The following is a 23476-nucleotide window of genomic DNA, read 5'->3' as shown; positions in this document are numbered from 1 at the left end:
TGGTGTGTCTAGCAAGTATTGACATTTAAAGAGACAGTGTAGGGTTCTTCTAAATGTGACTTTGGTAAAGCTGGACTGACTTGAGGTCACTGTGATTGACTTGTCCTGTAGTCAAGGGCTCATCTGTGGTTTGAGGGCCTTGAGCTCTGCCGTGGTGTGTGCCCTCTCATGATGGCATCTGCAGGCACCTCGTTGTCAAGGGCACCTCAGCCTATCCTTGTGCGGTGAGAATGCTCAGGTCTGAAGAAACACCCTTTTGTTCTGTGAAGCATTTCCCTTCCCATGCCCATAGGACTGTTACTGTTTCTGCCCTCATGCAGCTCCTGAGGAGGCCCTTTAGGTCATCGCCTTGGGACCCTCAGCCCTGCTTGGAAATGTAGCCATAGAATGATGTCACTGTGTCCCAATGGATCTTTTGTGGAATATTTTTCAGTGAGTCTTTTGGAATGCATCAGGATACACAGTTCACTGTTGCTCCTTGTGAGAGCGGTGGGCCTCTTTGAAGTTGTGGTGTGCTGTCTTCAGCCCTGCAGCTTTGTGCCGGGCTGGGTAAGCTCTGTGCCTCCGCCTGGGTGGAAGCAGTAGGCACCTTGCCTGTGGAGGTGTCACTGCCTGTTTTGCTTATACTCTCAGCTGGGGCTTTTAACTAAAAGGCTCCATTTGATTTGCAGTAGAATCGTGTTTAGTAGTCGAGTAGAAAACACGGGGTGCTAGAGAATTGAGTTTATAAAGGTGCTGTGCTTTGCTTCTTCTGCTAGACGACATGGGGCACAGAGCCTTAACTGATGGCTTGTGCAGGTGAGGCAGGTGATCGCTTCTGTCTGATGTACCCAGCTCTGTCATTATCAGGGTGCCCCCTTTCTGTCCATGAAGCCCATTGGCTGAGTTATTTCCTTCTGTGCAGGTGACACTCAGGAGTGGTTGTCACAATTTCACAGGAGGGCCACATCCTAACAGATGGTAGTTTCTGCCAGTGTTTCAAGTTAAAACAATGATGCTCACATCTGTGAGATGGGTGCACAAGCCAAGCCACCTTCATCCCCAGCCCAGAATAGCTGGCACTGGCCTGGTCGGGGATGTGCCATAACTTTGCCCATTGTTGCTGAAAAGAGCGGCTGGTGTCACCACACAGAGAAATCCCAGCTGCACAGTGCGGATTTCTTCCTCCAGGAAGAGAAAGTGATCTTAATTAAACATTTCATTTCTGTGGCTTGGATTTTTCTCAGCTTGAAGCTGACAAACAGCAGGTACCCTTGAGCAAAAGAATAATTAATAGGCAGATATTCTCAGATTGTGGAGGCTCCAGGTAGGAAGATGCAAGCCTGGAGAGGAGGCAGCTTTGTGCAGGAGCTGTCCTTATGCTCTGGCCCTCGCCCAGCTCTCAGCATAGAGAGAGCTCATTTATACTCACTAGTGTTAGTCACTCATCAGCCATTCATACACCGATTCCGTGGGGCTGTGCATCTTCCTTGGAGTGGGTGCCTTGGCAGGACAGAGAACAAGATGAGTAAGGCACAGTCCCTTCCCATAAGGAGTGGCGAGTCAGGTTAAAGGTTCCGTGTTCTTGCTGGCCTCAGGTGAGGCTGTGGCATGAAAGCGCCCTCACCCATCCAGACTGCTGTGACAAGATACGGTGGTTTGTGAACAGTAAAACCTGTGTTCATAGTTCTAGAGGTTGGAGTCAAAGGAACCTGCAGATTGGGGGCTGGTAGGTTTTAGGGGCGTTTCGTTCTATAGATCACAGGTGGGATGTTCTTTCCTCTCTCCTGCCTGCTGGGCCACATTCAGATATATGCTGGTTTCCGTGTGGATAGTGTCCTGTGACCCATCCCTCTCAGAGATCCCTCTCTCCCGTGCATCTCCTAGGGCCTGGGGACACAAGCATTCAGAAACCAATAGACATGGTCTCAGGTTGTGATGGCTGAACTGGCTGCCAGTCCTGAGCTCGAATAGGATTTGGGGCTCTGATTAATCAGTGTGGAAAGTTCTAGTCACCTGGAGACAGCAAACCCTGTAGAGATGAGATTGATAGTGCGTGAATATAGGCGACAAAGCCCGGAAGTAGGAAGCAGAGGCCTGCAAGCTTGGCGAGAGGGTGAGGACAGCCTATGGGTGTGGAGATGGTCACACAGACCAATCGACTGCAGGGCAGTTGGGACATCAGGGAAGAACGTGGGATTCATATATGGTCGTGGAGCAAAAATTAGAATGCACAAGGCCGTTGAGTGGAGCAGCTTCCTGGAGGGAGGGCAGAGCCAAGTGTCCTTTCACTAGAGCACAGGGGTCAGTCTCGCCACCCTGGTTGTTGGTGGACAGCGGTACCCACACCACCCTTGCCCTCCCCTGTTATTTTCTACCCAGTGTGATCACCTTGACTGTCCCTGCCACAGCTTGGCTGTTGGTTTTCTCTAGTTGTGTACTTTTGAGAAGCAGGCTTGCTGTCTCTGCTCCCTTCCCAATCCCAGTTACTCCTTCCTCCAGCTTTCCCAATTTCACTTCCTTAGGGTGGAATGTACCAGATGGCCCTATCTGCACACAGCTCTGTGTGTGGCATTGCGTGTTCTGTGGAACCTTTCCATCTTAGTGTATAGGGAGGCTCCTACCCCATGGCAGTCGACTGCCATGTACCCTGTAAAGCCAGCAGGGCCATTTCTGGAAGGATACCAGCTATGTTGACACCCTGACAGCACCAGGACTGGTAAAGACAGGAGCAGCTAAATCAAGGTTGACTCTGTTTCCAATAGAAATAGTTGCTGAGTTCATTTTTTAATCTTCAACATTTTGTCAGGGTGATTATAACCCTATGTGAGGTTACTGAGTATTTTAACCTCTGTGTGAAAAAAAAAAAAGCTAAATAAATGATTTAACCACCCCTAACCATTGTCTTTTTTTTTTTCTGCAGGGAATTGTGGGTAACTTGGCCAGTGGCAAGTCTGCACTGGTGCACCGATACCTGACAGGCACATACGTGCAGGAGGAGTCTCCAGAAGGTATGTTGTTCGGCAGGTGGTTAGTTACCAGTTTAGAGTTTAGGGTTTAAATTTTTTCTTTAGCATATTCTAAAGATGACCCATGCCAAAGCCGTAAGAAAGCCAGCAAGCATCATAGAGACTTAGGTATACTTTCCCTCTGATAGGGGCTTAGTGCATTCACTCCAGCAGTTCGAGCATTAATCATGAGATGCCCTTGATCCTTGGTCCAGTGCTACTCTTTTGAGTACTGGTCAGACATCTCTCGGATCTGGACACTGACCTTATAATACTGTGCAGTCAGAAGTACCAGCATTTCTAAATGCAGTCCAGATCAATGTGTGTATTGAGTATGTTCCCTTTATATTGTATTACAGACATGTAATAATCATTTTGCATGTGAATTAGGCATTTCTTTTGCCATTAGACATTTTGATTCTTCTGTTGACATATCCATGTCTTACTGTGGTTCTGTTTCTTTTTTTCTTTTCTTTATTTTTTTTTTTAACTTTTAAGTAAGATTATGAGAGCGGTAATAGGAAACCCCGTAGTCCCCTTAATCAAAGTGTAGCCCACAAGCCATTTTCTAAAATATATTTTCTCCCCATGTAACCTTTTGAAATTCAACTCTGAGACACTGAATTTCTGGTTCCTTCTCTTTCTTACTGGCTGTTCCATTCTTTGCAGATATGGACGCAGGTAACTATACATTTCTTCATGGCAGTGCTGTCTCGTTCTGGAGCGAGCAGAGGCACAACCTTGTCCTGTAGCGTTCCCTTCCCGCCTCGTTCTGTGTCTCATCCTATTTTGTTTCATTTCACCTTTTTCTTTTAAGTTCCGCATTCCACCCTGTTTCGTCCCTTAGCTGTCTTCTGAGCAGTAGTCCGAAGTAGCTTCACGTGTTCCCTGTAACACATGTTTTAGCCCTTTAACTCTTGTCCTAAAGACTGTGGAACCATCTAGAAAGAACAAAATTCTGAGGGCTTGCTTGGGGCTCTGCCACCATTCTGTAGTGTTTTCCAACCATGTTTTGAAAGCCTCCCGGCTGTCACGTCAGGGAAACACCCACTTCCCAAATTCTCCCCCGGGATTGATGATTTGGGAAGGGGACAGCATCCAAAGGTTTATGCATGAGACCAAATAGACAAAGGCTTGATCTTGTGGGAACTATAGACCCAGGTACTCAGAACTCATAACTTGGAAGAGGGAGGAAGATAGGACCCACCAGCCCAGGGCCGTGCAAGGGCTTTCCTCTCTGAGTGTGAACGATCGCCACAGCCAGCTTGAGTAGACTTGGAGTTGGTAGCGCTTCTGTCTTGGGGCTTCTGTGTTGTGGGACTCACTGTCGTGCAGTTGGTAAAATCCATCTACCAAAGGTCTGCACTGACCCAGCCGCAAGGCAAGCATATGCCTTTTTCAGCATCCACATTTTGGGCTAGGATTGCTGGAAGTTCCAGGCCAGCCCCGCCCCTGGTTCTCTTGCTGTCTCTCTGTGGCACGGATTTCTAGGGATTTAGAGGTAGGTGGTACTGTAGTTGCTGATTCTAAAGGGAGAGGCAGGACCACATCTACATTTGATCAGTACTGTGGTGTCGGTCATTTCCTGTTGGTCATTCAGTCTGTCCTAACACACCTGTGTCCAACAGTGTAGACTGTGACCTTCTATTTTGATCAGCACAGTGGTGTTTCTCTTGATTGTTTGCACATCAGAAGTAAAAATTTTACCCTGTGAGATGAGATGCTAACACTCCCTCCCCCTGATTTGCAGAGTGGGAGTTTCCCACTGCACTGACAGGCACACAGCTGAGGACTCTTGGATCTGAGAGAAAGAATTCAGGATCTCTCTCTCACACCCTCACCTGCCCACCTGTCCATCCTCTGACTGTGGACCTTGGACCTAGGGCAATTGTTCTGTGTGATGGAAGATAGAGCTGTGTTCATGTGATAGGGGATACAGGATACAGCTGCATCTCTGCGAATGAGGAGGCCTCTGGGTTGCTGGAAGCCCTTGGCCTGGGGAGGTCTGTTTCCCTTGAGCTGCCCTTGTGTTGCTGTCTGAGATGTAGCAGGTAGCAGTTACTGTCTTTGTGCTCCTCAAGATCTGACAGCTGGTTTCTGTTCCCTATCCCCTTGATCCACGGGCCCTACACCAGTGGCAGGACACAAAGGAACATGAGGTCATCAGCCTTTGGTTCCTCACACTCCTGATTTGCAATCCCAAGATTCTTCTGTGGGGTCAGGGAACTTAGAGCTGGGAGGTGGTTGCACTTTTCCCCGTGAGTTAGTGTAGCCATCTATCCATGCTAACAGAATTGGAGAAACTGTATATAAGGGCTGCGGGATCAGCATCTCTTTTACCGTCTTTATCCAGCAGTGTGGAGTCCTGGGTGGTGGGGGTCTCAGGTGTGCAGGAAGTTGTCAGAAGGCTGTAGCTCCATCTTCCCTTCAGGGACTCATCACCCATGTGGGAAGGTACAGCTGTGTAGGAGGACTGTGGTTGGTGCCTGGCTGAAACCGTGCGGCCCTCCAGTTTCTTGTGTTGCTGCTGCCCTCTGATTTGTCCTCTGTGGTCCTTCATTTTCCATGGCTATAACAAATCCCCAAGGTTAGTTGCTTTTGAAAACTGGTTTATTTTTAGTTTAGCCCACATTCGAGAGGCTGAATGTCCAAGATCAGTCAGTTCCATGTTTGGGGTCTGGCGAGGGCATCTCAGTCAGAGCATGTATGACAGGGACGTGACGAGACAGGAAGCTACAGTGTGGGAATGGGACTGGTGTTGCTCTTTACAACAGTGCTACTCCTGAGAATGAGCCATGATCCCTCCAGGCCTGTGTTCGTCCCTTCTGAACACAGCATCTCCCATGAGTAGTTTCCCTGCGCTGTTACCCACCTGTTAAAGGAGTCAACGCTGGGAAGCAGGCTTCCTCTCTGCAAATCTTTGCATACCCACTCAAATCATGTCTAAGCCACAGAAATCTCCCCGTGCTAGAGCAATCAACTGGACAGCTGCCACTCTACCGTCCACATAGCTGTGTGTCTGCCCCTGTGCAGCTCACTGGATTCTCCCTATTCTTGGTCATGGAGTTCGGGGTTGTTCCTCTGGTTTAATACATACAAAATACCTTTGGTTGTAATCCTCACTTGCCCCTGAGATGTTTGGGTATTGAGAGAGGGATAATGTGTCGAGGAGCTTAGAACAGAAATCCACTCTTTGAGAAGAGAGCTTCCCCTTGGCAGGAACTTCCTGGTGCCATCATCCCAGAGTGTTTTCTTCAGATGCCTCTCGGCAGCGCCTCCCAGGGTGGCTCAGCTGTCTTTTCTTGAGTGACACCTTTTTAGCTGACACTTTGTTCTGTGGGGGAAGAGAATTGACTTGAAATCCTTGGAGATACAGTCCAGAGAAAGCACTTTATGCTTGATGCTACTTTTAATTAGTGACTTAGGGCAGATAGTTTGTCTCAGCAAGGAGTCTGTGATCCGTGCACAGAGCTCAGAGATGGTGGTTTGTGTATAGGCGGTCGGTCTCCTTCATGAGAGTGTATGAGCGAGTGTATTTGTAAATGTGTCTGTGATGTATATTTGACAGCAGAGTCCCAGGAAGGTCCCTTGGCAACTTTACTTCCTTTAGGAAACAGTCGGGGCAGCTCTCGTGGTGGTGTTGAATGGTGGTATCTGCCCCCTGATTTCCCCCAGCTTTCGTTGGCTTTAGAAGTCCTGGTGTCCGTGGCTATTGAGAGCCCCTCTAGCCTCGGCGTCTTTTGTCACGTCTTGTTTCTCCATGTTGTCATTTCCTTTTTCCCAGGAGAAGAACACCAGGGGGTTGATTCATGGTCTAGCCTACTCTAGTGTGGCTTCATTTGGACTCTAATAACTCCAGGCTCTGTTTCAAATAACAGGTCCCACTCGTCCCCAGCATGGGCTTTTGCGTTGGTTTGTTTCTTTTTTGGTTTGTTTGCTGAGACTCAGCGTGTCATCCAGATTGAACCGTAGCTGCCACCCCAGCCAGCCTCCTGAGGGTTGGAGTTACAATTGAGGGCCACTACAGTCGGCTTAGTGGTGATGGTTAGGATGAATCTTTTTGGGGGACACAGCTCTACCCCATTTGTATGGTGTTTAATCAGGCACCATACCCAGAGCTCTGGAGGAGGGTTTCCCCTTTATCTCCTCTCCTGGACATGGGCTGATTAGTGCGGCTGGCATTTGAGTCCTACAGGACCACCAGCTTGGGTGTGACCTTCACACCTCCCTTTCAAGGCCCTATTAATAGCTGCTAATTAGAGTTGTGAGCTGTGTTTGTGATTTCACTTTCCCCCTCATGTGTTAGGTGCTTAGCATGCAATGTGCACCTGCCTTTCCTCAGACTGAACCCTTGTGTTTTAAGTGAATCTTAACTCTCTGTGGGAGATTGAAAAAAGAATCAACTTGTCAGCAGCATGTAGGAGGTGTTGGGAATCATGTCTTATCCTAAGACACTTAGCTTTGTGTCCTCCAGGCACGATAGGCCATGGGACCTGGACAGCCTCTCTAGGTTTTGTTTCTTCCTGTTTGTGGCTATGCAGATGGAAGGACACAGTGGCCTTAAGGAGGGGGACCGGTCTGTAGATGGATTATAGAAGACTTTAATGTTAAAGGCAACAAACCTGAGAGTGGACATAGCCTGCCTTCGTGCAGTGGGAGCATTGAACGCCCCTAGCTGATACTTCTCACCTACAACCTGCTGATGGGACAGTGTTGAAATTGTGGGTTGAAGTCGTGTTTCAGCAAACCCCCTTTTTTACCCAGATCAAGAATAAACAAACCCACATCTGGGTAAAAATTACAGTAGCTGGAGGCTGAAGCCCACCTGCTCTAGGGCTCACACAGCACCTGAAGATGTAGGACACCAAGGCACAATAGGTTCACTCCAAGAGTGACTGTCACCTGCTACAGCTGTAAAGAAGTAACACATCGAGGTGTGGCATGGGAGCTCATGGGCCCGCTGTGCAGTCCACAGGGGTAGAGTTCATGTAAGACTACTTTCTTTTCCCCCTGCCTTTTTCATTGCTCATTACCTCTTAGCCAGTTCAAATGTGGAGGCCAAGCTTTAAGATTGTGGTTGTCCTGGCTCTGTCTAGGCTGATAGCCAGTAGGTGCCTGGCCAGGAGCTGGTGTGATGGGGCACACCTCCAGGAGCCCTGTGTTGGCGCCTCTCTGCCCCAGCCCTGTTTCTATACTCTCCTGACTATCCCAGAAATGATTGCACACACTGGCCTCATGCGCAATACCCCAACTGCACAAGTATATGAGGGTACACATGCAACATTCTGGAGGTCCCCACATCAGGTTTCTTCTCCCTTAGAATCAAAAAGCAAATAATCCAAAGTCTGGTCCTAAGTCACCCATTTTGGCACAAAGTAACCCAAGAAAGGCAGAGGACAGGCAGAGAAGAACAGGTGGCTATTTCACTAGGGAGACACAAGGAAGAGAATGGTAGTGTCTTTCCTGCGTGGAAGAGGAATCTGGGTGTTCCCTGCACAACAGAAGAGACTGGAGCAGTTGAGGGAGGTGGAGGAGCCTGTGCATTCTTTCTGTTAGGAAAAGCTGTGGATTTCTGATCCTACTGCACGTACTGGCTTTGTAGGAGCCTAGGCAGTTTGGATGCTCAACTTACTAGACCTGGATGGAGGTGGGGGTTCCTTGGACTTCCCACAGGTCAGGGAACCCTAAGTGCTCTTCGGGCTGAGGAGGGAGGGGGAGGTGATTGAGGGAGGGGGAGGGAAATGGGAGGCGGTGGCGGAGAAGAGACGGAAATCTTTAATAAATAAATAAATTTTAAAAAATCTAAAAAAAAAAGCTGTAGATGTGTGATAGTCATAGCCCCAGGTGAGCAGGAGGTGAGTGCAGTCCTCTAGGTAGGTGTCCTTGGGTGGGGCATGTCCCCAACCCGTAGAGGCTCAGATCTTTCTTTTCAGACCCCATGGTCCTTGGGTGTGACTTGTGCTTTATCCCCTGCGTACCCTAAATGCCCTGGATGACTTAGGATACAGAACAAATGTTGCATGTGTTGCAGTTTTATATTATTTTGATAATGATGGTATGAGATGTCCGTGCTCGGTGGGAATGGTTTATTTTGGGGGTATTTTGAGCTGGGTTGGCTGGATCTGTGGATGTCTGAGAGAGACTGAATGAGAAGGTTTCTGCTGTGCGAGTTGCCCTGGTGAGCCCTGAATGATGCTGCCCACTCCTCATGAATGTCCAGTGACAAACCCCACCAAGTATGATTCCACCCCGAAGAACCAGTGAGATTTTTGGACTTTTTCTAGAGCACAGGTAAGGGATTAACTGGCAGGAGTGATGACCCCAAAGTAGCTGCCTTGGAAAGTCTTTACCCAGTGTAGATGATGGCTTCCCCATGACCACCTAGATGGAGCCTCCTTCCATTAACCTTTCTAAACCTGTATACACTACTGCCTCCTGAGACCCTGAGGCCATGTGCAGTCAGAGCCAGTTGTAAACAAATGGCTCTAGGAAGTCTGTCCTACCTACTCATGCTATGCCTGAAGAGGCTTGCTGCTAGCAGCCATGACTGCCGGAGCTGTTGAATAGTCAGGGTTCCCAACTCTTGGCCTTTTAGCAGCCTTATGACATCCACATTCAGCACGTGATGAAGACGCTCCGCCAATCCCTGTCTTTGAGAGTGTTGGCAGCCCACAGGGCCACCAGCAGTGACTCTTGGAGGAAGGCACAGCTGATCTGATAAAGATGGCCGTTGTTTTCCTCGGAGGACAGCACAATGCAGCAGTCTCAAACCCAGGAAACTAGACTCTTTGAGCCCAAATCACCAAAATTTGACAGTGCTCTTTGTTATTCCCTGCTAACAAGAGAGCAGGCAGCCGACGGGTCACACTCTGTTTCTGAGCTCAGAGCTTACCCGCGTGGTGGTGGTTTACTTTCAGCACAGTGACTGCACCTTCACCTAGTCCTGTTCAGCCAGCTGTTGCAACTCCACAGTAAGCAGCCTGCTTCTCTGAGCAGCAGCCTGGCTGCTCAGGCTGCAGTCTGGTGGGAATTCTGTTCCACAGGCACCGCCCCTTCATTGCCACTAAAGATAGCTTTAGCTAAATCTCTATTGTCCTATTTGTAAATAAGACTTGAGGTTGAGAGACTGGGGTGAAAGCTCAGAGAGGCTGGCTTCTCCGGAAGACCCTGGTTTCTGCTTGGCGCAACCAGAAAAGGCTGCACCACTCCAAACCCCACCCTATTACTTCCCAGGTCTCTCTATCTCTCCCTGATGCCCTCTGGTGCTCTATGATTACTTTCTGTCACTAGTTACTCAGTCTCCTAACACAAGGTTAATTTTATTTAATCAATGAAAATGCAAACTCGAGGTTCACAGTGTGGTCCAATACTCCCAACAGAGTGGTTTTAGATTTGGTGAAAACGTGGCTGGTCTGTGGACAAGAGTCCAGTCACATTTTGGGAGGAGACAAACTGAGACATGTGTGGTCAGCTGAGATGGGCGTGTATGTTGGGGCAGGTCTAGAAAGGGAGAACCAACAGAAGGGGAACCAAATGCACCCCATAACCTGGCGGCATTTAAGAATGCAGTTCAGAGCTGCTACGAAGATTGTCCTGCCTACTCCTGCTATGCCTGAAGAGGCTTGCTGCTAGCAGCTATGACTGCCTGGGGCTGTTGAGCGGTCAGGGTTCCCAGCCCCTCTTGGCCTTGCAACTTTCAGCATGCAATGAAGACCCAGTGATTTGTGTAGAGCACCCAGAGAATCTCAGCCTTTGTATAATGACAGCCCTGTCTCTGCAGAACCATGGGTGGCCCTTCCTGTGTGGGCCTGTCATATGTGGGCCTGTCTTGTGGGTGTCATGAGAAGTTCCACCTCTCCTCCCGTTTGGATGCTCGGCTCTGGCAGGCTCAGCTCCCACTGGTGTCCTTACAGCTGTGACTGCAGCCACCAGTGCTGTCCTCTGCTTGAGGACCAGTCCACTGTTTTGGAGTAGTCCACACGAGACCATCAGACATCTTCAGGGTATCCCAGGCATCCCCCCAGGTGAAGGTAAGACCAATAAAGGTACAGCCTACATGTCACCTGGGACCACCGCTTAAAACGAGCATCCTAGATCAGAGAATGGGATGTGAACTGGTTGGTCCCCTCTCCCAGGTCTGGAAGCTCTAGGGTCTTTGCCACCTTCATGGATAGGTACAAGATCATGGGTGTCATGTGCAGTAGAAGCCAGGGCACCAGGTTTCCCATGTGGGCTTTGAGTTGCTTTCTCTCTTTTTCTTGAATTGCTCATGTCACGTGCTGCAGCGGGTTCCTGGTGGTCACTTAACATCCAGCAGTTGCCTGAGAGCCACTGTCCCATACCTCAGTCTTGATATCCCCCAAAGAGCCTGCCTGGAATGGCCTCCTAACATGTGTCTGGCTAGCATCAGGCTATAGTGAGTGTGTTCTCAGAAGCACGTGGATCTGAAATAGTTTGTTAGTGGATGTTTACTTAGTCTCTTAGAAACAAACGCTGCGGTAAACACCCAGCCTGATTTCTCAGGGACGCTGAAACACATTTAAGCTGTCAACTCCTAGTAACTTTCCCAAATCCAGTAAACTTTGAAAGACTCCAGTCAGCTACGATCACTGCACAGATGTTAGGCTTCTTTTCAAACTGTTCTTGGATCCTGTGTAATGTCAAGAAGAACAGAAATCCATGCAACCCTAATAAAACTGGAGTGGTTTTAAAATCTGCCCATTTATGTTTTTTAAGGCGAATTTCACCATGTTGCTTGCGACCAAGTGGTTAGGGTTATCTGTGAGTCTTGAGATGTATGGGCCCACTGGTTGGTTGGTTCCATAGGCCAGTTCAGCTGCTTTTCTGGTCTCTAATAGGGAAGTCACCTACCTGCCCTTCTGTGTTGTCATTCTGTATGTGGCAGTCTGCAGCTCTGCCCCCAGTGATACTGTGTAAGACAGGGGAAGGACATTGATTTTTTTTCTTTTACTAGACTTTGAAGGACATAATGAAAGAGAAGCATATGCTGTGAACAAGGGGGAAAGGGCGACAAAGCCAGGACGAGGAGGTTGTCATGTTTCTGGCATCTGTGAGTCTGGCAGAACAAAATGTGTTTTTCAGTTGGTTGGCAGGAACTCTGGGTTATCCATGTTTTTATCATTACTTCAGCAAGAAGCCGAAGACTCACTGGATGCTGGTCCAGGGCCTGGGGTTGGCGTGTGCATCCAGGAAGAAGTTGTTTCCTGGGTGATTACTTGGAAGTGATTCATATCTGGCCACATGCAGGTTTTCCAGCTCTCTAGCTAGGTTAGACCTGCTGGCATGCACGGAGAAGGGTCCAGCTTCTCATGGTCACTAGACATGCATTGGGTGTCGTTGGTCTCCAGTCAGAAACAGCCAAGCTAGCTTTCTACACAGCTGTTGCTGTCCCAGGAACCTCAAGAGTTGAGCATAGCCATTTATTTTTTAATTTACTTTTATTTTTGGAACAGGGTTTGGCATATCCTAGATTGTCCTTGACTTCACTGTGTAGCTTCTGATCCACCTGCCTCAATTTCTCCAACGCTGGGATTGCAGGTGTGCATCACCATGTCTAGTTTATGCATGCTGCAAATAGAACCAAGGCTTCATGCATGCTAGGCACTGTAGCAAGCAAGCTGTATTCCTAGTGCAGCAACACCATTCCTAGCAGGGAAAGCACGGCACGTCTAGACAGCTTCACACGTACAGTTACAAGGTCTTTCCCAGAGATGTTTTACCTCCATAGGCGATTCTTATACTGAAGTCCATCACCTGTACCTGCCCGTCTTTAATTTAGGAATCTATTATTCCTGGACCCCATATCTAGTGCTTGTATCTGCTGTCGTTTGTCTGTGATCTGGTTGCCGCAAGACTGGTTTACTCTATCAGTTTGCACTCACAGGCCAGGGGCAAGGGATAGGAGACCCATCCAAAGGGACACAAATAGGGCGGGTAGGCTTCGTGACTTGTGTTCCTGGAGCAGCTAAGGGGCATATTTGGACCTTAATAGACGCAGATCCACAGGGCACCCCCCATCTCTTACATGTCCCACCCCAACACTCAGCAAGCTGGCTGATTAGCTCTCCCCATGTGATCCAAGCATTTTATTGATGCCTCTTTGTACATGGTGCTCATAACTGGTAAAGAGAAAAGTTGTTTTTCTCTTTTACTTTTCAATTCTTAGTGTTTCTCTTTTTAGCAAAAATATTCAGGAACTGTTCTGATTAACTTTGCTCACATCACATGCCTTTCTTTGAACCAATCAGCATGTCTGGGCATAAAAAAATACGTTCTGATCAGCCATTCTCTTGGAGTATAGCAGTGAGATCTGCCTCACTTTTGGCTCCTGAACTTTTGATATGGAGGTAGATCCAAGCACTGTGTTATATCTACAGAGTAGCAAGTGTTCTTAGAAATTTTAACCAATGGGCCTGTCCATTGCATCTCATCTACCTTTGAGTTGGCATGCATAGTGGATCTGAAAACAATGTATGCATTCTCAGGCAGGTGTCTCCATGACTTCATGATGTTTCCTGGAAATCATGGTCGATGCAAGGACGTATGTGCTTGTCATAACTACGATAGGTACAGATCACAACACCCAAGGAAGACCGGGACCAGCACTGTGTGTGTGTAATCTCAATACAGATGGAACCTCATACAACAGCAGACTACAAATGACAGCCGCTTCCTGTGACCCTAATGAGTTTGTGTAATTGTTGTATCTATGATTGGCCCAGACCAAAAGGGAGACCAGATAAAACTGGTAGTGCCGTCCAGCCTCAGTCCATAGAGGTTTCCAGGGTGTACTATCTTAGGATCTAGGCAGAGGCACTCGTGGTGTGTGATACACAACTCTTCCGGGGCCTGAGGCTGGCCTAATCCCTGTGACCATGACGTCAGCACATGTGACCAGCAGTTTCTATCTTCTGAGCCTTACTGCTTATTGATACACATTTAAATTTAACACTGTGACAGACAGGAGGAGAGGAAGTAGGGGGACCCAGGAGAAACTTTCAGCAAGGATCACCTGGATCAGAATTGTTACTACCTGGGAGCTAAGAAATAAAAAGAGACATTGGAAGAGCCTAAAATAACTTTCTGGTCTTTTGTGAAAATAACTTCTTCTACGGCACAGTCAGGCACAGCTCAGTGATGGGACTGTCTGAGAAGTGGGTCTCGTAGCCCATGTCACCACCATGTGGACATCAGCAGCTGTCTCGATACAGCCTAGGGGAGTAGTGGTGTAACAGTGTATATAATTTAGGATTTCTACTCCAGCTTCTGCTGCCCTGGACAAACCCTCTCTTGATTCCCAAGTTGTTCTCTGCCAAATTTTAGACATTGGCCCCCATTGTTATTGTTGGGTCCTTTGTTTTAGTGAACACCTGACTGTAACAGGTGTTACTATTGGCTGTGTCACGTGGAGCGTGAAACATTGGTGAACGGCTTCCTTCTGCAGCTTGGGATTTGTGTTCCCTTCTTCTGAGGTTGCTTCACCACCTCCTCCCCTCTCCAGTGGGATCTTTGCCCAACCTCTTGCTCTTATTGTTTCCCCTTGTCTGCTCAGTTACTCTCTTGGTGGAGACTGGAGCCCTATTGACTTTTTGGGGGATATCTGTACCAGTCAGGGTTATGCACACTGACTAAGGCCTCAAGACCGTAGTGCCTGTTCCTCCAAAGTGCCCTTTTTAGACCTCCATCAGGTGACTCAACAGCGGCAGGGGAGAAAGGCTGTGGGACCTTGGGAGCCTCACTGTCACTGTCACCAGCCTTGGTAGTCACAGCTTCAGACTGGTGCAGGTATTTTGCCTGCCTCTCTAGTTGCCTTGCTAGGAAGGGAGCACTCTCCCTGGTAGGGATCAGGGCTCTGCTGCTCCTGTGCATTGGCCGACGGCTTTCTCCCAGAGTCCTTCGTGTGTCCCGGGGCGTGGAGCGTCACTGACTTTTGCTCAGATTGTTGGGGTCACAGGCATTGCATCTGCAAGTGAGGAGCCTTTGTCACAGTCTTTCCTAGGAGCCAGGTGTGCAAGAGAACTGTTTCTTCAGTGGAGTCTCAGGTTCTCCCCACAGCCTTGCCCAGTACCGGTTCATCTCATTCTGCCCTTTCCTGAGTCAGTTTAGTCCTTCTCCTTGCCCTCCTCCTTTTCCTCTGGCATGGACTTAAGTGACGTCACCTTAGGTCAGCCTCCTCCCCCAGTGTCCCACCCACGGAGACCCTGGGCAGGCTCTGTGGTTAGCCCCCACTCACTCTTAGCACACTGCTGTTGTCATTTTTATTTCCCACCATAAGCTTAAAAAGCATGGCAGTGGAAATCTGTTTTGGTTAAGTTTTATAAACTAGTATATTACCAATAATGCCTGTTCCCACTGAAAAAATGCTATGTGGTCCAAAATTCCTTTTAAATATCACAATACTAAACTTTTCCAAAGCCCCAATCTCATAAAGTACTGACTTAACATAGTTTTAAAAGCCACATTAATTTTTAAAGGAGCTTGGCACGTTTGTGATTTGGTTTGTTTTTTGTTCCCTTAGGGAGAGCCCAGAGGCCTGCCGTCCTCAGTGCTTCTCAGTCCCCTTTGCTTAGATGACAGGGAGACCATGATGCTTGCAGGGACATTTCCAGCTTCATCATGAAACTGAGGGGAAAAGAAAGTTATCTTCTAAAAGTGGAGGAAACCTAGCGCCATCATTTCTGTTCTTCCTCCTTTGTCGGCACTGGGACTCTGGGCCAACTGGCACCTGCTGCAAGGGTCTCTGGGTTAGCTCAGTTGTGAGAATGAGTCCTCCCCTTTGTAGGGGCCTTGAACGCAGCTTCAGTGTAACTTTATTCAGGCCCTCATTTGTGCGTGCATGACCAGACAGTCAACACAAACAAGACTTGGTTTCTGAAGGGGGTCTGTCCTCTTGGTCTCTGAGGCATAGGGATAGTTTTGAGCTATAGTCCTAGTGTGGAGTGGGAGAAGGCTTATCCAGTTCCCTTCGTCTTCCACATAGTCCCAGAGTGAGGAGAATGACACACAGGCTCGTGGACTGTCTGCAGACAGGGTCACGTTAGGGTCATGTGGAGCTTGGCATTCACGTGGAAGAGTGGAAGGTTGAGGAATCGGATGTTCCGCTCTCCTGCAGGCTGACTGAGGGAAGGGCTTTCTGTACCTTAGTGTCTGAACGGCTCCCAAGAGACCCTGGGCCTGTCTTTGCTGAATGTGTCACAGACAGTTGTGGGGATTACTCAGTGAGATGCTTGGCAGTGTCGGTGTGAGAGGGCACTTAGCATTGCCGGCGCTCTTGGTTGCTTGGAGAACTGTTGATGCAGTAACAACTTTTAGTCCAGTTACTGAGAATGATGAAACAGAAACGGCAGACATCTGTGGCAGTGCGTAACTCCAGGCAGTTCCTTTCTTGGAATAGGAAAATTCCACTTACTTTTATTTTTACCCCTTAAATCAGAACTGGACAGAGATGGGACCCTGGCCCAGCATGCAAGAGGAATAAACTGTGACGGCTCCTCCTGTGTGAGCTGAAACAGAAGGAACCCAGTTATCTGGCATGTGGTGCCCCAGATTTGGAGCTGATTCTGCAGTGAGTGTCTCAGAATAGTCGCCTTGAAATTGGCTGAGGTAGGGTGGTGAGAAACACCCCTAATCAGACCTTTAAAAGTGTGCTTTAAAGCCAGAGAACACGGCTGCGCCACTGTCTTGGTTCCCAGCCCTGGAGGCAACTGTGTGGGAGTCCTGAGTTATAGGGTGGACCTCCAACCCTGGCATCGGCACCTTCACACACAGATGGAGTGACATAGGTTATTGATACCTACCAGAGAGGTCAGGTGTGGATTGGTGACACCTTTTGAAAATGAACTACCTTGGTGCAGTGTAATGTTGGGTGATTATAACCAGTAGTCAGAGAAAGTTGGCAGTCATTCGTAGGACAGCTTCATAGGACAGCCATGTACTGCCAGTGTATGGCTGGAGAAAGCAGACTTGTAAGAGAATAATTTAGAATTTGGACATCAGATAGACACTTTAAGTCTATAGTAAGTACTTGCACATATGTTGGCAGCACATACACTAAAGTTGGAAAAGCCGAGAACTTTTGCATGACCCCTGGGCAAAGATGACTTAGATTCCATTAAAAAAAAATCCACAATAAAATTGAAATTGGAATTTGGTTACATCCTGAAATTTTCAGCAGTAAACAATGAAACACAAAATCCAGCGTATCCCAGAATCTACAATACTTTTGATTCTCAGAAAACGTGAGATATTTGAGTCAAGGGTGCTTGGCTGATGAAGCCTGGGCAAATGGTCCCGAACTCCAGCTGTTGTGATCCACTGGAATAATTCCCGCGTCTAGCATTTCTGACTTGGGATCCTGACCTCAGCGCAGAGATGCTAGCCAGGCACCAGCCTCCTGCCAATGACACTTCCCTCTGGGAAATGGTGGAAGACAAATGTCATGTGTTATTTTGGTAGTTATTGGGCCTGGTTTCTCTGGACCCTGGTGTGTCGAACACAGCAGAGTTACCAGGTGGTGATGTGTTCCCTTTAATCCTGGTCTACTTTCTCACAGTCTTTGTTCCCTGGTCCCTGGGTGGACTATCTCAGGGCGGTTTTCTCTAGTTGGCTTTTGTTTCTTGATTTTGCTGAGATTCTGGAACCTTCGCACAATCCTATCGCCCATGGGTGTTCTTGGAACTGAAACATTGAAATAGGAATTGCGAGTTCTGTATCTCAGGATGTAAGTGTTGTCGAAGCTGTCAGATGCCTCTGGGGTGGAAGAAGGTGCCCTCCTCAGTTTGTGTCTAAGAGGCCTTCACTTGGGGTTGTGGCATCTGTTCTATAAAGATGAGGAATTCCAGGATGGTTCAGAGTGATTCAGCTGTCTGGAAGCATCTCCCATGGCAAGGTCCAAGGGAGTAGACAGGAGCTCTGTGTAGGGTGCTTGCTGGCTAGAGGGTCACTGGAGAGAGTCCTTGTTTATGTCTGGAGAGGGGGAGCCAGGGCTGCTGCTGCAGGACCTTCCAGGGTCCCATTCTTTGCCTCTTGCTATGGAGACAATGCATTGTAATGGGGACATGAGCATGAGACCAGACCATCCAGAGCAAGACAAAGAAGCCCCACGTAGATCCAGCACTGGAGTTTCCCTCCATAGGCACTGGGCAGGAGCTGCTGGAATGACTGGGTGGCACTTGTGAAGATAGGACACAGGCAGAGTTCCACTCCTGGAGGGACCCACTGTCCAGCCAAACCCAGAGACCCTTAGGTCGACCACATACACACCTTCTCCTATGTGTACGGAGCTTCAGAGCATGTCTTGGGCTTGCCTGCTAGCTGCTGTGACCCACAGAGGTGGTTCCTCTGGCAGCTGGACGATTACATCACTCAGGTATCATTAAAGCTAGATCTCAAAGGACCATGGGAAAGACTTTTATATCATCACACAAATTCAAACCCTGGTGAGTGTTTCTAGCCTGGTCTCTAGGCCCAGGGTGGGAAGGAAGGGGTTTTCCCAGAGCCAAGAGTGGCAGGTTGCTTTGCAAACATTGTTTTTCCTTTGAAGTTTGACTTCATCTGTCTCATCAAGAAACATCAGGTTCCCTGTATCTTATTTCAGAAGTAAAATCAAGGAAGTAAGGCTGACGGCTCCCCTGCCTCATGTTTGTTCGCCTCGGTCAGCAAGCTTTGCCTGTTGGTATGTGCTCTCAGAAGCATGAGCTGATCTTGGCTGGAATTGTGAATACCAGCAGCAATCGTGCCATCCAGTGCTGCTCATACTGCTGTGTTACACTCTGTATTTTCTTACCCACCAGGATGGCATCCTTGGCATTTTCTTTCTGGGGTCACTGAGGGGGAGGAGATAATGTGACGAGGCTGGGTTTGGGGGTGAGCCCGGTTTAAACAGAGTTGATAATGATAGCGTGTGGGTACAGCGAACTTTCAGCTGTTGTTCTTGGGGTGTCTTCTCTGTGTCAGCTGGGACAGAGCCCTTCTAAAAAGGGAAGTCGTCTCTCTTCTAGCTGAATTGGATTTGGGGACCTAAAGTCACTGAGTTCTCCTGTGGCTTTGACATGCCCATGTGGGAAGTCCTCAAGCTTGTCTAGGGGGCAGCTATCTTATCCCTGCTGACACAGACCCCACTCCCCAGAACATCTCCACCAGACCCTTTCCTGGGATTCTGCTTTGCTTTTCAGGGTGGAACATCCCAGCACAAGTGTGTGTTTTTGTCTCGTGGTGTTGGAAGGGTTCATTGTGTTCCGCATTGAATAGGTGATGACAGGCAAGAAGAGTTCCATGTTAAGTCAGGTCAGGTGCAGACAGGAGGAGAGAGGGCTGGTGTGTGTGTGTGTTCACATTTGTGTATGCTTGCGTAGGAAGGATGGCTAGTCCCCCTTGGCCTCAGAAACCCCTTATTTAATGAGGGCCTTGGACACTTTGAGTCAGTGTGGAGAATGTAGTTCGTTCTTCAGCTTTGTTGATGAGGTGGCTCGGACCTGTGACTATGGCAGAAGTGACTCTGGAAGGTTCTTGCAAACTTTTTTTTTTTGAGTTCAGTGGGTTCATTAGGGTCCTTTCTGTGAGGCATCTACACAGGGGACCCAAGATGAGAGCCAAGAACTGATGCATATCCCACCTGAGCATCTCAGAGCAGAGCAGGTGTCTCTGGAGGTGGCCTGTCTCCATGGTGCAGACCTTGTAGTCCAGTCCTGGATGTGTTTGGTGTCCCACTTTGGGCTGCCCTCTGCCAGTCTTCCTTCCTTTTTGTCCTGGTACCCCAGCAGGGCCCCAGGCGGTCTCTTGCTAACCCCATGTGGTCTCTAACACCTGCTTGTCAGTTGGCTGCACCGCTCTGTCTCGACTGTGCAGTTCCATCGGTAGCTTTGTCTAACGTGTGTAGTAGTCGGGCATCCTTCCCTAACTGTGACCTGTGACTCTGGAGACACCATCCTCATGCTGTTGTATGTTTTCCTCCCAAGCACTGGGTTTCCCTTGAGGAGAATGCAGGTTCTCAGATGCTGCTAAGCATGAAAAAGCATTTCTGGGTTTTGAGAGCCCACCTCGCCCCCTTCCCAGTGGGTGAGAATCTGTCGATTTATGTATTAAGTTCTACATGAAAAGCCTACGCTCCTCAGCCAGGGTTCCTGGCATTGCAACAGGAGGCCGTGCCTGCTAACCAGAAGGGAGCATGTTCTTAGACACATGTTTCAATCAGAGTTCAGCTCTAAAAATGCAGCACTGTGGGAGACATCTAAAATCTACTCCTCTGTTCTCCCGGCCAGCTTGCCCCAGCGGTCACCTGGCCTAGAGTGTATTTTTCCGCAAGTGAAGCCCGTGTCTGTCTACCCCCAATCCTCTGTTGCCTTCTGTAATGGTGCCTTTTGTGTGTGGCAGGTGGCAGGTTCAAGAAGGAGATTGTGGTTGATGGACAGAGTTATCTACTTCTGATTAGGGATGAAGGGGGCCCCCCGGAGGCACAGGTGAGTACCGCATGCACATCCAAGCCAGACTCTCTTTTGCTCTTTGACTTTATCTAAAAGCCTGAACAAGAAATGTCAAGTTTTAAAATAAGGAAATTTAGAAACCCATGAAGTTTGGCTCTATGTGGCTTTTTTAAAAAAGTTTTTAAGAAGGAAGGAAAAGCAGATACATCTGCTGTCATATTCTGTCAGGGTCACTTTTAGAAATTTCTGTGCTTTTAAAAAATTGTCTCCCACCCCCAATTTGATGCTAGAGTAGCATCATTTTCAGGGTCACTGGATGGAACTGGGAGGCACAGGAGTGGGCACCCCCACTCCCACCAGCAGCCCCCCCACTGAACACTAGTTGCAGTATACCATGATTCCCTTGAAAAATTTCTAGAAAGATAGCACCACTGTTTTTATCCAGCTTACTACACCCTGATCTTCTAGCCAAGACCTTAAACTCAGCCCACACCCCTCCAGGGCAGACACACAGGACATTTCTGTCTTGATCATCTCTCCCTGTAAAAGATGGATTAGATAGCAGTGGTGACTGAGGTAGATGGTGCTGAAGCACCGAGCACCCCTGGCAATGCTGTGAGTTGCTGTATTTCTGTCACTCTGTAACACCAGGGTCCAGGAGAATGCTGCCAGTTGAGCTATGAAAAGCCATTAGAAGGCACAGTCAGGGATACGGAGATAAAAATTTTCCCCTTAGTGTCATTGTTGCAGTATCTTAGCTTCTTTTGCTGATGCTGTGATAAAATGCCCCATGAAAAACAAAGGAAGGGAGAAAGGGTTTATTCTGACTCACAGTTCAAAGGCACAGTCAGTCCATCATGGCCAGAAGGCGGAAGCAGCTGGTCACAGCACATCCACCACTAGGAAGCAGAGTGATGACCGCATGCTGCCCCTCAGCCCCCTTCTTCACTTGCACAGTCCAGGATCCCAGCTAGGGAATGGTGTCACCCACAGTGGGCGGACTTTCACACCTCCACTCAGCCAAGGTAGTCACCAACAGATATGGTCAGAGACCATCTCCCACGTGTTTCTAGATGCTGTCAAACTGACCTGAACCATCACACGGTATACCTGAGTGTACAATAAAGACCATGAAGGCACAGAAAATGAAAATGTGGCTTGCATAGTATTAGAGGGCGTGCTCCCTGAACACTTTCCACCTTCTGCTGGATCACGGCGACCTCTGGCTTCTAACCAGTGCCACTTAAAGACAGAATCTGTCCTCCTCACTTGAATTGGTATGCAGGAGTGCGTTCTGCTCTGAGTTTTCAGTGTGGGCTCCCTGAGAAGAGTGTGTCCTCAGAGAAACGGAGCACGCAGCCTTTGCTCTAGTGCGGGCTCTTCCTTAAGTGATGTTTCCCCTGGTTAAAGACTTGTCTGTGGAACATCACAGCAGAGCCTTGCTCATTTGTGGGCGTGGTTTCTCTCTTCGCATTGTTATAAATCCGCTGATAGACTCTATCTGAAGGCATGGCCTTCTAAAAGAAACTGACAGTGGATTTTTGTTTGTTTGTTCATTTTGTTTTCTTTTTTAAATTGTTACTGCTGTTAGCTTTGGGTGTGGAGGACACTACTGCTCTATTGCCCTTCATTTTTTTCCCTTCAAAATTGCAATTTTCTGATGCAGGATCCTTTAGAGAAGTGGGCAAGGGGGACTTATCCTCTGCATAGAGATAGAGATGTGTTTCAGATTTCAAGTCAGGGGCTGCCTGCCACCTCCCTGAGGCCACTTAGCCCCTGTCCTGTGCTGATGTACAGGACAAGACCTTCCGTTTTCCACCTCCGGAAAGAGGCTGCGCCTTAGTTGCTTCTTTGTTGTGGTAAAATACACTGACATATTAATATAAGTTAGTAGAGGGAGGGTTTGTCTGGCCCAGAATTCCAGGGTGCAGCCCATCATTTCAGGCAAGTCAGGGCAGCAGGGAACCTGAAATAGCGAGTCACATGACATTCACAGCCAGGAGCAGAAAACAGGGCATCAGTGCATGCCAGTGCTCAGCTCACTCCATTTTACACAGTCCAGGATCTACACCGAGAGGGTGATTCTACCCACTGTGAGTATGTCTTTTCATCTCTATCAACACGATCAAAGTAGTCCCCCGTAGACAAGCTCAGAGGCCGGTCTCCTATGGGATCATAGATTGGTTAAGTCAAGAGTTGACATCAGCTATCACCGAGGTAAAGGCACCATGTCAGACAGTCCTCGGGCTTCTATGCAGGCACTACCACACTTTGTCCTGTGCATCTGCCAGTGCCTGTGGGTCTGCCTCAAGAAAGCTTTGCCACAAGGTCATTTTGACTTGAGCATGAGCTGTTTGAACACGAGGGTTTTTCAGACTCTTGTGTAAATAGTCCACATTTAAATGAGCATGGTTTGTTGTAGGTGGGCGTTCTTTGTTAATGTGTGTGCACGTGCACACACATATTCATGCGTGCACACATGCATGCATGTGCAGTGATGGTTAGGGAGCCCTGCTTTGGCCATAAACACCCAGGATAAGCTGCTTTTAGAGAAGGGGCTCTCTTGTTCTTTATACACATAAAGAGAAGGGTGTTTGGTGCCAGACTCAGACAGGATCTAGAAGCTACCATGTCAGCTTCTGTGAGAGTGGGTTCCTGGGCACTGCGGGGAGCCCCACTCCCTCGGGTTCACGCTCCCTGGGAGCTGCTGTAAATAAGATGACATGAGAGGGCTGGGTATATATTAACCTCACTGCTCCCCTTTTGACTTTCCTAAAAATAAGTAGTAGTTTCCCAGCAGGGAGCTGAATGCGTTTGGTGGCAGCTCGGCCTCTGCTGTACCAGGAACTCTCCAGAAAAGGCACCATCTGTCTCAGGTGGTAGGCAGTGTGGGCACCACGGCAGTTTTTTGAGCAGACAGTGTGGCCACAGAGGAGCACTGCCCTCCTACACACACACACACACACACACACACACACACCCCCTACCTACCTACCTACCTACCTACCTACCTACCTACCTACCTACCTACCTACCTGAGGAGCACTG

At 48.5% G+C, this 23476-nt stretch overlaps 1 protein-coding gene across 9 annotated transcripts in view; it reads left to right on the top strand.

Annotated features, from left to right (window-relative positions):
• Positions 1 to 23476, top strand: part of Agap1 (ArfGAP with GTPase domain, ankyrin repeat and PH domain 1) — a 456884-nt gene that overhangs the window by 158657 nt on the left and 274751 nt on the right. For 5 of the 9 annotated variants that reach the window (XM_013351734.2, XM_026786119.1, XM_026786118.1 and 2 more), the window contains exons 3-5: positions 2903 to 2990; positions 3657 to 3668; positions 20379 to 20464. In XM_013351734.2, coding sequence (XP_013207188.1) covers positions 2903 to 2990; positions 3657 to 3668; positions 20379 to 20464 — 186 coding nt within the window. The remainder of the gene's footprint in view (positions 1 to 2902; positions 2991 to 3656; positions 3669 to 20378; positions 20465 to 23476) is intronic. The other 4 variants (XM_005361713.3, XM_005361712.3, XM_013351735.2 and 1 more) reach the window with 1 other exon arrangement.

The sequence above is a fragment of the Microtus ochrogaster genome, linkage group LG4, assembly GCF_000317375.1.
Source record: "Microtus ochrogaster isolate Prairie Vole_2 linkage group LG4, MicOch1.0, whole genome shotgun sequence".
Classification (NCBI taxonomy): domain Eukaryota; kingdom Metazoa; phylum Chordata; class Mammalia; order Rodentia; family Cricetidae; genus Microtus; species Microtus ochrogaster.
This window is presented reverse-complemented; position numbering and strand designations above follow the sequence as displayed.